At 33.4% G+C, this 14,586-nt stretch overlaps 1 protein-coding gene and 2 pseudogenes across 1 annotated transcript; 1 reads left to right on the forward strand and 2 right to left on the reverse strand.

Annotated features, from left to right (window-relative positions):
- Positions 1-2,866: 2,866 nt before the first annotated feature.
- Positions 2,867-7,443, reverse strand: LOC110665768 (rust resistance kinase Lr10-like). Its single transcript, XM_021826009.2, has 2 exons — positions 6,726-7,443; positions 2,867-3,978 (listed from the first exon to the last, which is right to left on the reverse strand). The coding sequence occupies exons 1-2, from the start codon at positions 7,441-7,443 to the stop codon at positions 2,867-2,869; spliced, it is 1,830 nt and encodes a 609-aa protein (XP_021681701.2).
- A 1,488-nt stretch (positions 7,444-8,931) lies between these two features.
- Positions 8,932-12,449, reverse strand: LOC110665754 (rust resistance kinase Lr10-like; annotated as a pseudogene).
- A 452-nt stretch (positions 12,450-12,901) lies between these two features.
- Positions 12,902-14,490, forward strand: LOC110665769 (rust resistance kinase Lr10-like; annotated as a pseudogene).
- Positions 14,491-14,586: the final 96 nt, after the last annotated feature.

Below are 14,586 nucleotides of genomic sequence, written 5' to 3' on the forward strand. Positions count from 1 at the left end.
CTTGAAAATCTTGATTAAGTGCAGAAAAATCTGTGCACAATTGACATTTGCGACTCAATTTCTAGTGTATTACGGAACCTCCTATGAAGAATCTACTTTCATACTTAACTTGTCCATCTTCTTTGTCAAAGCATCAAACTTAGCATTGATCATATTCATGGCGTCAAGCTCAAACATACCAGCTGGTTTCTTGATCTCATTCCTCTCACAACTCCATTGGTAGTTGTTATAAGCAATTTTATCAAGAGCGAGAAAAAGCTTCATCTTGATTTCTCCATAAGGTCACCTCCGAAGATGCATCAATTGTACTCCTAATAGTGGTGAAACTCCATTATAAAAGTGTTGAAAAAGCATCCACTTATGAATCACATGATGTGGAAATCTCCTTTGCAAATCCTTGTACCTATCCCCGGCTTCATACAAACTCTCATCATCTCTAGGTTTAAAAGAAGTCACTCATTTCTCACTTATTTGTCTTGCTTGGTGGAAAATATTGAGCCAAAAATGCTTGAGAAAGTTCATCCCATGTTGTGATAGAACCCGGTGGCAAAGAATGTAACCACTCTCTAGCTCGGTCCTTCAGAGAAAAAGGAAATAATCTGAGTCGAATTGCATCATCAGAAACTCCATTTATCTTCAACATATCACTGATCTCAAGAAAGTGTGCCAGATGCACATGTGGACTTTCACTTGGATTTCCTCCAAATTGTGCTTGTTGTACCATTTGACAAAGTGCAGGCTTCAATTCAAAATTATTAGCTTCTACCCTTGGTCTTGTGATACTTGGCATGAAATCTCCAATGTTAGGATAGGCATGATCCTTCACAGAGCGGTTGTTATTATTGTTGTTATTGTCAGCCATTTCTTCTTGTACTTGCTCTTGTGCTCTTTCTTGTTGTTGTTGAGCTTTAATTTCAGCTTTTCTCCTTTTAGATTCTGCTCTTAAAGCCTTTGCTGTCTTCTCTATTTCTGGGTCAAAGAATAGATTGATTTCTTCACTTTTTGTCCTTCTCATAAAATAAACCACCTGAAAAACAAAAATAAACAAATTCTCAAAGTAAAATTGTAAAAAGAAATAAAATAAAATGCCCAAATTAACCAAACAAACAATCGTTCAATATCAAGCAAAAATCAAATCCCCGGCAACGGCGCCAAAAACTTGATGTGGTGAATCCGCAAGTATACGGGTCGTCTCAAGTAATAAAGTGATGAATCAAGTATCGTTCCCACGAGGATTTGCTGTTTGATTACTAAACTATGAATGAAGCGATTATTTGGGCTAATGATTTATGAATAAAAGGTAAATGTAAATGAGCAAGGTAAATTGATTAATCTAATTGAAATGGGTAAAGAGCAAACAAATAAATTCTAAATCTAGTTCGCAATTAAACTGAAATTGACAATGGGTAATTTAAACGAAAGGCTAATTATGGTAAAAGTGATCCCAGAGTTGGGGGTTTATGCATAAATTAATTGTGATTTGTCTTGGGCATTCCAATTTTTTAGGGAAAAAATAGAATTTGAAGGAAATTGATTCTAAATCCCCTTAATATCTTTTTCAAGCATATCAAAGTGTATTCTAAAATAACCAAACCTACTTTCGTATGTATTTGATTACTTTAAAACCCATTAAGTTTTGTAACCAATAATTAATTCCTCTTAAAGTCCTAGTTTATTTCTAAATCTAGGTGATTTTAAGTTCCAATCCTTGATTAACTATCAATGACTTTCACCTTTCGGTCCTTCAATCAAAGATTAACACAATACCCAATGGGTACCAACATTAGGCAAGTAAATCAAGCACACAAGGAAGGAATCAAAACTCATATTCATATAAAATAAGGAAATACCCAATCCAAATCCACAAATTAATCTAAAACATATTTCCCAACTCTGAAATCTAAGGAAATTACTCACTCATTATGGTATTTACAAGAAATATAGATGGAAAAGTAAAGGAAAACATGATAAGAGGACTGAAATAGAAAAACCCAGGTGGAAGAACCAAAGCCTCTGGTTTCTGGAGCTTCAAAACTGGTGCAGCAGCTCCTTCCCCAGGGGAAATGGCGTCTCCTCTCTCTCTTTCTATCAGATTTTCTTTTCTTTTCGTTTTCTTCCCCTTCCTCTTATAGCAAAAATAAGGAAAATGATGAATTTATATGGTCCCTAAAAGTTACCCTAAAAGTAAATAAAAGACAAGGAGTGGATAGGAAATGAGGTGTAAAATTATCCAAGTCAGCAGCACTTTCACGTTCTGGGCATTCTGCTTAGGGTTCGGCTTAACCCTAAGCGGCTTCTTAGCAAATTTAGCCTCTGGACGCTTTATGCGCTTAAGGTTGCGGACCTTCAAAGAAATCTCGGCAGACTTATAGTAAAATGGACTTTTCTGCTCATGCTTGACTTGTGTTGCACCTTAAGCATTGCCGCTTTACCCTGAGCATGACCTTAAGCAAGGTCTCAAGCAAATTTCGGCTGGTTTGCTCTTTCAAGGCTTGATTTCTTCAACTTTCCTCTGTGCTTAAAGAACTCCAAATTTCTTCAAATCACTTCCTAATGCACTCATTGGTCTTCGATTTGCCACAAAATCCTATCAAAAATAACAAAATTACAAAAATCAAATATAAAGTATCTAAAGTTAACAAATAAGCTAAAATAAAGCTAAAAATATAAAATATACTAAAATATAAGGACAAAATGGATGCAAAACTACCCTAAAATGTCTATATAAAATGAGTGTAACAGGACCTCTCCGACTAAAGCCCTTTGATTTTACTGAGTAACCCAGTTGAAAAGAAGATTCCAGAGTTCCTGCATGGGAGCAAACCAATTTCGATTTCAATACTTCATCCATTAGCAATCAAACTTACTATAGATCCCACACGGATGCAGATGATGAACAGTTTGGATTTGTATCATCTCCAGCATCGTTTACCAATGTTTCTTCAGGAAACATAAAAAGCTTAGGGGGCATTTGTATGCTTTCTAATTCTCCTTCCAACATCCTCACAACTTCATGCATTGGAGGACGGTCAATGGGATTCACTTGTATACACCATAATGCAACCATAACCATCTTTTTTACTATTTTCTTTTCATCTTCTGTGGCATCTTCAATCCCTCTTTCCTTCCCATCAAGAACTTGATCATAAACACTAAAAGGAAAGTAGGTTTGGCTTGAGTTTTCTGTTACTGGATTGTTCTTCCTTTTACCAGCTATTTCCATTAGCAACATACCGAAGCTATAAACATCGGCTTTGTATGAGACGCCTCCAATGTTTTTGTAGAACAATTCTGGTGCTATATACCCTATTGTTCCTCTTACTGCTGTGAGAGATACAATGATGTCATTAGCCGGATACAATTTGGCTAGCCCAAAATCAGAAATTTTGGGTGTGAAATTCCCATCAAGAAGGATGTTGTGTGGTTTAATGTCAAAATGGAGAATCTGCATATCACAACCTCGATGTAGGTATTCAATGCCACGAGCCACTCCTAGAGAAATCTCATGCACTTTTTCCCAGCTTAGAGAAAGAGAATTTTCTTGAGAAATGATATATTTATCGAGGGATCTATTGGGCATAAAGTCATATATAAGAGCACGTTTTGAACGCTCAACACAAAACCCAATTAGTCGCACGACATTAACATGATGAATCCTCCCTATGGTAGCCACTTCGTTGATAAAGTCTTGCCCATTTGCTTTAGATTTACCCAACATCTTAACTGCAACAAGGTTGCCACTTCGAAGCTTCCCTTTATATACAGAACCATAGCCTCCTTCTCCCAATTTGTCCTTGAAGTTATTAGTCATCTTCCTAATTTGTGAGTAGGAGTACCGTATTGGCATGAGATTGTTGTGACTTTGAAGAAACTCTTCAACAGAATCAAACATTGATAAATGTCTCCTTCGCCATTTATAAATCAGAAAAATGAAGACAATTGGAGCCCCGCACAGAAATTTTGCTGCTAGGAGCAATGCTGCATTGCAAAGTTAGCAGCATCAAGAGAGAATCTTTCTACTACAAATTGCTTCATTTCTTTTATATATTTGTACCTTTGTGCCTACATTTGTTTTGAAGTATTTTCTTTTATTTTTTGGTAAAATTAGCTTCGACTAAGATTCAACGGTGAAACTAGGGAGCCAATAGGGGCCATTTGCCCCCTAGCAAAAAAATAAAATAAAATAAATAAGCAGCTTATTATATTTGTTCTCGTGTCAATTCATTTTTCTCCCCTCCCCCAGTTGGACTAATGTTATACTCTTAATTCAACTCAATTTTTTTCTTTTTCACTATTTAAATTCAATTGTTGTCATAATATTAACTTAGGTCACTTTATGATTCAAACTCTTAATTAAATAAACATTTTAACCCATCAAAATAAATAGCTTATCAAAATTATAAATTATAACTGCTTCTTATATATATATATATATATATATATATATATATATACCCTTAAAAACTTAAAGGCTTAAGAATCAACTCTCTCTCATCCATTCTATATTACTATTATTTACTTTTTTTTTTCCTTTTCATTCTATTTCATAATTAAAATTGATAAGTTTATTTGTAGGATTTTTATTAAACTTTGATATTTATTATAGATGAATGAAAATTTTGGTGAAAATTTTTATTCACTTTTAACAACTTGTATTTTATTTTATTAATTATATTCATGTGTAAATTGTGAACTTATAAAGTCGTTAATTCACAGTCTAAATGGTGAATTAATAAAATTTTAAGTTAATAAAATTAAAAAATTGACACCATGAGTAAAATAAAAATTATCATGATATGTATTTTATGAAAAGAGGTTCTTAAATTTAGAAGCTATTTTTTCAACTCTAATTGAAGTGATTGCTCATTTTTCAAAAGAGAAAAAAAAAAAATATAAATCTTCATCCCCTAATGTCAATTTCTGGTTTTGCCACTGATAAGGCTCAGACTTGAGATCTCATAGCCTAGTAGACAACTATAGTACTATTAAACTAAAAGTAGTTGGTTACTTAAGGTCTGTCTGATATTATCGTTAAAACTGTTGTTAAGAAAAATATTTTTCCAAAATATTAGTTAGAGCTATTCAAAATTGATTTAAAATTAAATTTGATATGTTCTAGTCATAATAATTCCAAAATAACAAAATAGTTTTTCCCTAAACTATTTTTTTTTTAACCGTATTTCAAATGGTGTTTTTTTTATAAAACGGTTTTTTACCCAAAACCTCAATACCAAACAAATTTAATATTATTTCTGTCTTATTTTTTTCTTTCCATCTCATGTATATTCAATACAAAATATCATAGTTAAAGAGCGAATGAGAAACGAGTCTTACCAACCAGAAGGGATCCATTAATTAACAGAGCTGTAAGAAAAATACACAAGAATTAATGACAAAATCAAACCAACTAGCCATCCAGACAGTGCAAAAAATCAGTTAAATGTAACTATGAATCAGCTTCCCATGAATATACATTTAAAATTTCAACTAAAACTTAAGATTGTAAAAATAGATGCCTTTCCTATGTACAAAAAAAATGTGACTGTAGAATAGATTTTTCATGGAAGAATTATTTCACATTTTAAATTAATTATGAACTAAAGGTTTTTTATTATTATTAATTTGACTACAAGAAAGACTTAGGGTACTAATAATTTATAGCCGTATAGCCGATAGCCTTTTTACTGATAGTTGGTAGCTGATTGTAATTGATATATTCTAAGCGTCAGGTAAAACTATGTCTAGCTTTTACTATATATATATATATATATTTTAAGTATATATAAAAATGACATTATATTTATTATATTTATAATATTTTATATGCATTTATTATTTATTATAGTTTTAAAAAATTTATTGGTATAAAAAATTATTTTAAAGACATAAAATTTTATAATTAATAATTTTTTTGCAAGGATATTATAATCAAAATAAAAAAATAAAATAAAAACAGCTATAAAAACGGCTCTAAAAATAGAGTTAATACAAACTATAGCTAATTGATATCCCATTAATTACTTATCAGCTATCAGCTCTATTTCTCAAATACCTTAATTCACCTTAATTTACATGTTTCGTATCTATCAGTTATGAGCTGCACCTAAAAATAAACTAAACATTTACTTAAAACTTGAAATATCATTGAGCTCACTCATGGGTTAGTAAAAATAATTATTTATGTGAAACAATTATGTAATTTATTCCAAATTCTATATATTCTTTGAATCAAGTATCATATGAGTACGATGGTGAGAGAATACTTACATAATGCATGATAGCGTGCAAGTATCATGGCACCTACATTGTATACACATGATAAAAGTCATTAAAATATAATAATAATGTGACAAATTTTGAGATATTTTGTGTACGTTATCTTAGTGCTTTGAAGAGTTGAGATGAAACAATTTAGTTTGTATGCAATAAAATATTTTATAAAGATGCAATTTTAGAATGGAAGTTATTAAAAAAAAAAAAAAAGAAGAGAGAGAACTGAATGCCAAAACTTTATTATGAATTTTTGAAGTAAGAAACTACTACTAATTTTTCTCAAAAGAAAAACTACTAATAATTAACTGGAACGATTAAAAGCCTATATATATATATATATATATATATATATATATATATATATATATATATATATTCATTGAAATCAAAGGCAGCAGAGAAGTATGATATGTGTTACGCACAATGGAAGGATGATATGTGATAGATCCTGCAAGGCTGAGAGCACCTGACAACATTGGTAGTATTATCAAAAGAGCAGTGGCCTTGGCCCCTGCACTCTTCGCATCGAATGGGAAACCATGAAAGCTCGAAACCAACCGCAAGACCTTTATGGACGTCCGCATATGAAAGATTCCTAATGCTAAACTGCCCTCGCGGACTTGTCCTAGACATTAGATCTATGGTACACAAGTCTTCAAGTGCTGAAGCTGCCATAATGCCCACCAGAGCATATCGGTAATGGTTTCCGTTGACACAAGGAGCAGTGTCCACGTAATCAGCCGATTCCACTGGACTTTCGCAACTCACAAACATTACATCCTCTGAAATGTATGACGGCTCATATGGATCTTGACTACTGAAGTTGAAATAGTTTAAGGTAAATAGTGGAAGTGAGGAACAATTCTCATCCTGAACACCAACATCAACTACACGGATTGTTGAATTATTGTAATTGATGGCCTTGACGTAGTATTTTCCAGAGTACAAGTTCAGAATGGGTTGGTTGTTCTCGCAGACCAGTTCATAGTTAGAGTCACCACACCCTGGTGGATCGTCTTTAAATCGAAAAGGGTAGGCGAGGTTTATGAGAGTGCCACAAGAAGAAGGATTTTCACAGAGATAAGTTCTTTTGGCGCTACAGGGTACATGGAGTACGAGGAGTACAACAAGGGCAAAGTAGCCTGCAAATACAAGTCTTTTCCAGAACATGGTGAAGGTATCAGGACTGAGGTGAGGAATTACACCTCTGGTTTATTGTCGAGTTTATTTGAAAATATTTTCACTGTTTAAGAGTTTTTATGATTAAAATTTATTATAAAAAATAATTTTTAATAATATCTACTAATTAATATAAATGTGCTCAAGGTGATTAGCAATCTCCAAGAGAATATTACTCTCAAAAGCATATTTACGAGGATTTCAAAGTAGTCATCGGCAATAACAGGGATGTAGTAATTGTCTGACATGCCCTGTTTTGGTGTTTTGAAGTATCTACTCCTTCCGACCTAAAATAAAAAAAAAATAAAAAAATGCTTATTCTAACTTTGTAGAAACAAGTAATTGAACTGTTCAATTCAACAGTTTGTGGAATATTTTATTCCTGCAAAGTAAGGTGTATTTAGACTGTTCTCCTTATTGGAAGTCACGGTTTGTGTTCTTGTATTTGAAGGACGACTGGAGCTCCGTCGTTGGAAGTAAAAGATTTGGACTGTAGGATCTCTCCATATCCTTTTTTGATATGGTAGTAAATATGTAATTATCAGCTGGTTGACTGAAGACTTCCCCATAATTATTTTCCCCCATTTTCTGATGTGATTTGCATCATGATGATGCGCGAGTATACACAGATCAAAACCAGCTTTTTAATTCCACTATATTTTCCTTAATTAATATAATTAATTAATCCTCTCTCATACTCTGAGCAACAATTTTTTGGATGGTTTGCTCAATTCAGATGTAACTTAAACTTTGGAAAATTATAACATAAAGTATTAAAAAAAAATGGTGTTATCTTGGACACAATTTCAATCACATTTATTGGTTTTTATTTGCAACTTATTGCTATTATGGCGTAACAGAATTTTTTCAATTAAAATTTCCTTTATCATCTTATCTATAAATAGTAAGTATTTTGTATAATTTGAGAATCATCAAACTTTTTTTGTATCATTGAATGCTTTCAAATTATTCTTCTATTTGTTCTATTTTTCGTTATTTCTATTTAAATTTTATTGATCTCAAATCTCAATTTTTTTTTATATTTTTCTTGATTTCTTATATTTACATAGGTTTATTTTTATCTTTATTTTTTATTTTTGTTTATTATTTATCTACTGCTTTTATATTTTTTTAATTTTTTTTCATTTGTTTACTGTTATGAGTGATGATATATTTTCATTATATATTTTAATTAATTTTTTTTATAGAAAATAGATTAAAAAATGTTAAAAAAATGCAATTTAATTAAAAATCTAAATTGGATATATAAAGATTAAAAATAAGATGTTAAAGTGAGAGTATTATATTTACATGCTATAAATTTAATAATTAGATTATATAAAAAAAATTAAAAATGATTTTAATAAAAAATGAAATATTAAAATTTAAATTAGATATCAAATTTAATTTTTATTAATTTTTATACAGTGCAAGTATTTAACTAGTGTATTTATATAGAGGGAGTATCAGCTCCTAAAACACTAAATAATCCTTGGCTGCCCTTGACTACTTCATTAATTATACAAGTACATTGACAAGTTAAAGAAAAAATACACTGGCTGGCCTCTTGATCAAATGGCTCAAGTTAAGCTGCCTGGGTTTTGGTCTAGTTCCTGTATCTACAAAGTGATATATATAGGCTCTGAATCTAAAGGGCATACCATATGGTACGTTGAAGAAGACCTCTCCAACTAAAGCTCTTTGCTTTCACATGGTAACCCAGTTCACAAGAAGATTCCAGTGCTTCTGCATTGGAGCAAACCAATTTGCGATTTCAATATTTATGTTCCATTAGCAATGAAACTTACCATAGATCTCACTTGGATGCAGATGATGAACAGTTTGGATTTGTATCGTCTCCGGCATTGTTTACCGATGTTTCCTCAGGAAATAAAAAAAGCTTAGGGGGCATTGGTATGATTTCTAGTTCTCCTTCCAACATCTTCACAACTTCATCCATTGGAGGACGGTTAATGGGATTCACTTGTATACACCACAATGCAACCATAACCATCTTTTTTACAATTTTCTTTTCATCTACTGTGGTATCATCAATCTCTATTTCCTTCCCATCAAGAACTTGGTTATAAACACAAAAAGGAAAGTAGGTTTGGCTTCAATTTTCTGTTACTGCTTTGTTCTTTCTTTTACCGGCCATTTCCATTAGCAGCATACCGAAGCTATAAACATCGGCTTTGTATGAGACGCCTCCAATGTTTTTATAGAACAATTCTGGTGCTATATATCCTATTGTTCCTCTTGCTGCTGTGAGAGATACAATGATGTCATGAGTTGGATACAGTTTGGCTAAACCAAAATCAGAAATTTTTTGTGTGAAATTTTCATCAAGAAGGATGTTGTGTGGTTTAATGTCAAAATGGAGAATCTGCATATCACAACCTCGATGTACGTATTCAATGCCACAAGCCACTCCTAGAGAAATCTCATGCATTTTTTCCCAAATTAAAGAGAGAGAATTTTCTTGAGAAATAATATATTTATCCAGGGATCTATTGGGCATGAAGTCATATATAAGAGCACGTTTTGAATGCTCAACACAAAGCCCAATTAGTCGCACGACATTAACATGATGAATCCTCCCTATGGTAGCCACTTCAATGACAAAGTCTTGCCCATTTGCTTTAGATTTACCTAACGTCTTAACTGCAACAAGGTTGCCTCATCGGAGCTTCTCTTTATATACAGAACCATAGTCTCCTTCTCACAATCTGTCCTTGAAGTCATTAGTCATTTTCCTAATTTGTGAGTAGGAGTACCGTATTGTATTGGCATGAGATTGTTGTGACCTTGTAGAGACTCTTCAACGGAATCAAACATTGAAAAATGTCTTCTTCTCCATTTGTAAATCAAAAAAATGAGGACAATCGGAGCCCCGCAGAGAGTTCTTACCACAAAAAGTAATGCTGCATTGCAAAGTTAGCAGGATCAAGAGAGAATCTTTCTAATGCAAATTGCTTCATTTCTTTCATATATTTGTACTATTGCGCCTGCATTTTTCTCAGAATAATTAATTTAATAAAGTTTTTTTTTAATTTAATTAATAAAGTGCCCATATTTGTGCCATTATGCCTATACATTCAATATAAAATCATATTTAAAGAGCTGATGATGAACAAGAAAATGAGTCTTACCAACTAGAGGGGATCCATAATATAACAGATCTGTAAGAAAAATACACAAGAAGAACAAAATCAGACCAACTAATTATCAGTTAAATGTAATTATGAAAACAATTTATAAACGATAGGAAACGGTAGAAATGTTTTGTATTTGTATCCTAGGGAGAGAGAGAGAGAGACAAGCCATGAACCAACTAATTATCCTCAGCACAGTCTCAGTTCGAGCAGAAAATAATCTTATCCAGTTATCCAAAATAAGTTTGTGCCTGGATTGGAATCCAGTTATCTTAAATTCTCTATTTAAGTAGAAGAAACAGCTTATATTATTAAATATATCTGGAATACTAAAAAATAGTACTTTCTTATATACTAATATTCATCTTTTCCTTGTTAATAGAAAGTGAAATCTATGTTTTTCACGAGGGAGCATATGCTCTAAGAGCACCCAATAATCCCTCAAAAGGATCAGCTTGCTATAGGCTATTAGACTTTATCGGTCCTCCTTAATTACCCAGATTGATTATACATTTAAAATTTCAACTAATATATATATATATATATATATATATATTAGAAAATTTCAAGTTAAGATTGTAAAATAGATGCCTTTCCTATATAAAAAAAAGATGGTGGAATGGATGTTTCATGGAAGAATTATTTCACATTTTAAAATGTGAAATAAAGGGAAAGTAATTATTTTAAGTGGAATAACTATTTAATTTATTCCACATTCTATATTCTATGAATCAAGTATATACGAATATGATTATGATGGGGGGAGAATACTTACAGACTAGAACCTCGACTGCAATAATCATGGCACCTACATTATACACATGATAAAAGTCATTCAATTAAAATAAATAAATAAATAATATATATATATATATATACACACACACACACATTGAAATCGAAGGCGGCCGAAAAGCAAGTATCATTGTATGATATAAAGCAGAGTAGCTTGTGGTTGAATCGAAACACGAATTCTCAAGGCAATTATGATCAAAGTTGATAGAAGAATATTGAAAGCTTACGCACAAAGGAAGGACGATATGTGATTAGGACTGCAGGCCTCAGAGCACTCGACAACGTAGGTAGTATTATCAAAAAAGCAGTAGCCTTGGCCCCTGCATTCTTTGCACTGAATGGGAGACCATGAGAGCTCGAAACCAAACGCGAGGGCTTTATGGATGTCCCTATATGAAAGATTCCTAAACTGGTCCGGCGGATTTGTCATAGACATTAGATCTATGGTACACCAGTTTTCCAGTGCTGAAGCTGTCATGCTGCCCAAACCATAGCATATTGGTAGTGGTTTCCGTTGAAACATGGAGCAGTATCCACGTAATCACTCAATTCCACAGGAGTTTTGCAACTCAGAAACATGACATCCTGTGAAATGGAGGACGGCGAATATGGATCTTCATGGTTGAAGTTGAAATGGTTCAGAGTATGTAGAGGAAGTGAAGAACAATTCACATCCTGAACACCAACATCAACCATCTGGATTGTTGAATTATTGTAATTGATGGCCTTAACGTAGTATTTTCCAGAGTACAAGTTCAGAATGGGTTGGTTGTTCTCGCAGACCGGTTCATAGTTAGAGTCACCACACTCTGGTGGATCGTCTTTAATTCGAAAAGGGTAGGCGAGGCTAGTGAGAGTGCCACAAGAAGGATTTTCACAGCGATGAGTTCTTTTGGCGCTGCAGGGTACTTGGAATACGAGGAGCATAACAAGGGCAGAATAGCCTGCAAATACAAGTCTTTTCCAGAACATGGTGATGGTTGAGGGAGTTGTTTTCCACCACTGGTTTATTGTCGTGTTTATTTGAAATTATTTTTACAATTTAAGAGTTTTTATGATTAAAATGTATTTTAAGAAATAAATTCATAATATCTACTAATAAATATAAATATGTTCAAGGATGTAATTGTCTGACATGGCCTGTTTTGTTCTTTTGCTCTTGGATTGTCTACCCTTCTCACAAATTAGATAAGAAAATGGCCGGCAAGCCAACCCAAATTGTTCGACTTCATTGTCGAGTTCCATGCGTCCTATATTTTAATTTGTTTTTGTATTGAATTTCGTTTATGTCTTTGTAGAAGGTACAAGAACGTACCAAATGGAAGAGGGAAATTCATTTGGTTAAAACTAGGATAAATATTGTCCTTTATATTAATATCCAGAGTTAAACCTGATTAATAATAACTAGCCATCTAATCTAATTTCAAATAGAGTAGCCTAGAGGTCCAAGATGGATAACTCTTACGAAATTATGATCACGTTCACATATATGTTCAGCCTCATTTTGGCAATGAGCTGTGCAGAGATTGCAGCTGGGAAAGGCGAGCGCTTCGAAACAAGTTGCGGCGAGAATGTTCCGATCATCCGATTTCCCTTTTGTCCAGCCAAGCTACTGTGGTTACCCTGGATTTGGTCTATCTTGCACAGAAAGCCGGCAGACTCTCTTGGACCTGCCAATTTCAGTGAAATTCTTTGTCAAGGAAATTAATTACAAGTCAGAGGTGATTCATGTTTATGACCTCGATTGTTGTCTGCCAAGATATCTCACAGTCCTCAATTTATCTTTATCTTCCTCTTCTTTCCAATTCAATCAAAATCGCCGTTGGGAGTATACCTTCTTCAATTGCACGCCAAGAAACATTGATTTGGGATACAAAGGATATAACATTCCTTTTCTTTCCAGTAATACTACTTGAATATAGGTTTTGTGAACGTGACAAGCTTAAAGATCTTGTATTTACATTTTCTTAATAGATGCAACAAAATGGCCATTGGTTACAGGTGTAGTCCTGGGTTCCCTTCTTATTGTACTAGTGGTCCTTGTACTGTGCTATGTATACAGGGCAGATAAAGCTGATAAAGAAAATCAAGTCAAGATTGAAAAGTTTTTGGAGGATTACAAGGCCTTAAGCCTGCAAGATACACTTATGCTGATATTAAGAGGATTACAAAGGATTTTAAGGATAAATTGCGCCAAGGAGGTTATGGAACTGTTATCAAACGAAAACTTTCACATGATATTATGATCCTGAACAATTCCAAAGGAAATGGAGAAGAATTCCTCAATGAAGTGGCGACCATGGGTCGGATTCATCATGTCAATGTGCCTCGCTTGGTCCGTTATTGCGCTGATGGGTTCAGAAGGGCTCTAGTTTACGAGTTTTTACCAAATGAATCACTCGAAAAGTTCATATTTTCAACAAAAGGAAACATACATGTTCTTGGTTGGGAGAAACTTCTGAACATTGCTCTGGGTGTGGCCAAAGGGATGGAGTATCTTCATCAAGGATGCAAACAAAGAATCCTCCACTTCGATATAAAACCTCATAACATATTGCTGGATGACAACTTCAATCCAAAAATCTCCGACTTCGGATTGGCCAAGTTGTGTTCCAAAGATCAAAGTGCTGTATCCATTACTGCAGCACTGCAGCTAGGGGGACAATGGGCCCCTGAAGTGTTCTCAAGAAACTTTGGGAATGTGTCCTATAAGATGTTGCTGCTAGAAATGGTTGGAAGAAGGAAAAATATTGATGTAGAAGTGGAGAACACAAGTCAAGTCTACTTTCCTCAATGGATATATAATCATTTGGAACAAGGGGAAGAGCTAAGAATCTCCATTGTGGAAGAGGTAGATTCTGAAATTGCAAAGAAACTTGCAATTGTGGGCATTTGGTGCATCCATTGGCACCCAGTGAACCGTCCTTCAATGAAAAATGTAATTCAAATGTTGGAAGGAGGAGACAATTTGCCAATTCCTCCTAATCCCTTTGCCTCCACAACTTCTCATAGAACTCGCACAATTATGCATGGGAACCAACCAGGCAAGGATTACCATTTATCTCAGAAGTGTAAAATTGATATTTAATTTAATGAAATTAATCTCTTTGTTCACGGTTCACGGAACTGCCAAAGACAACTACTATAACATGAATTTATTATTAAGCTAAGAACAACCGGTAAA

Source organism: Hevea brasiliensis, chromosome 13 (assembly GCF_030052815.1).
Source record: "Hevea brasiliensis isolate MT/VB/25A 57/8 chromosome 13, ASM3005281v1, whole genome shotgun sequence".
Lineage (NCBI taxonomy): Eukaryota > Viridiplantae > Streptophyta > Magnoliopsida > Malpighiales > Euphorbiaceae > Hevea > Hevea brasiliensis.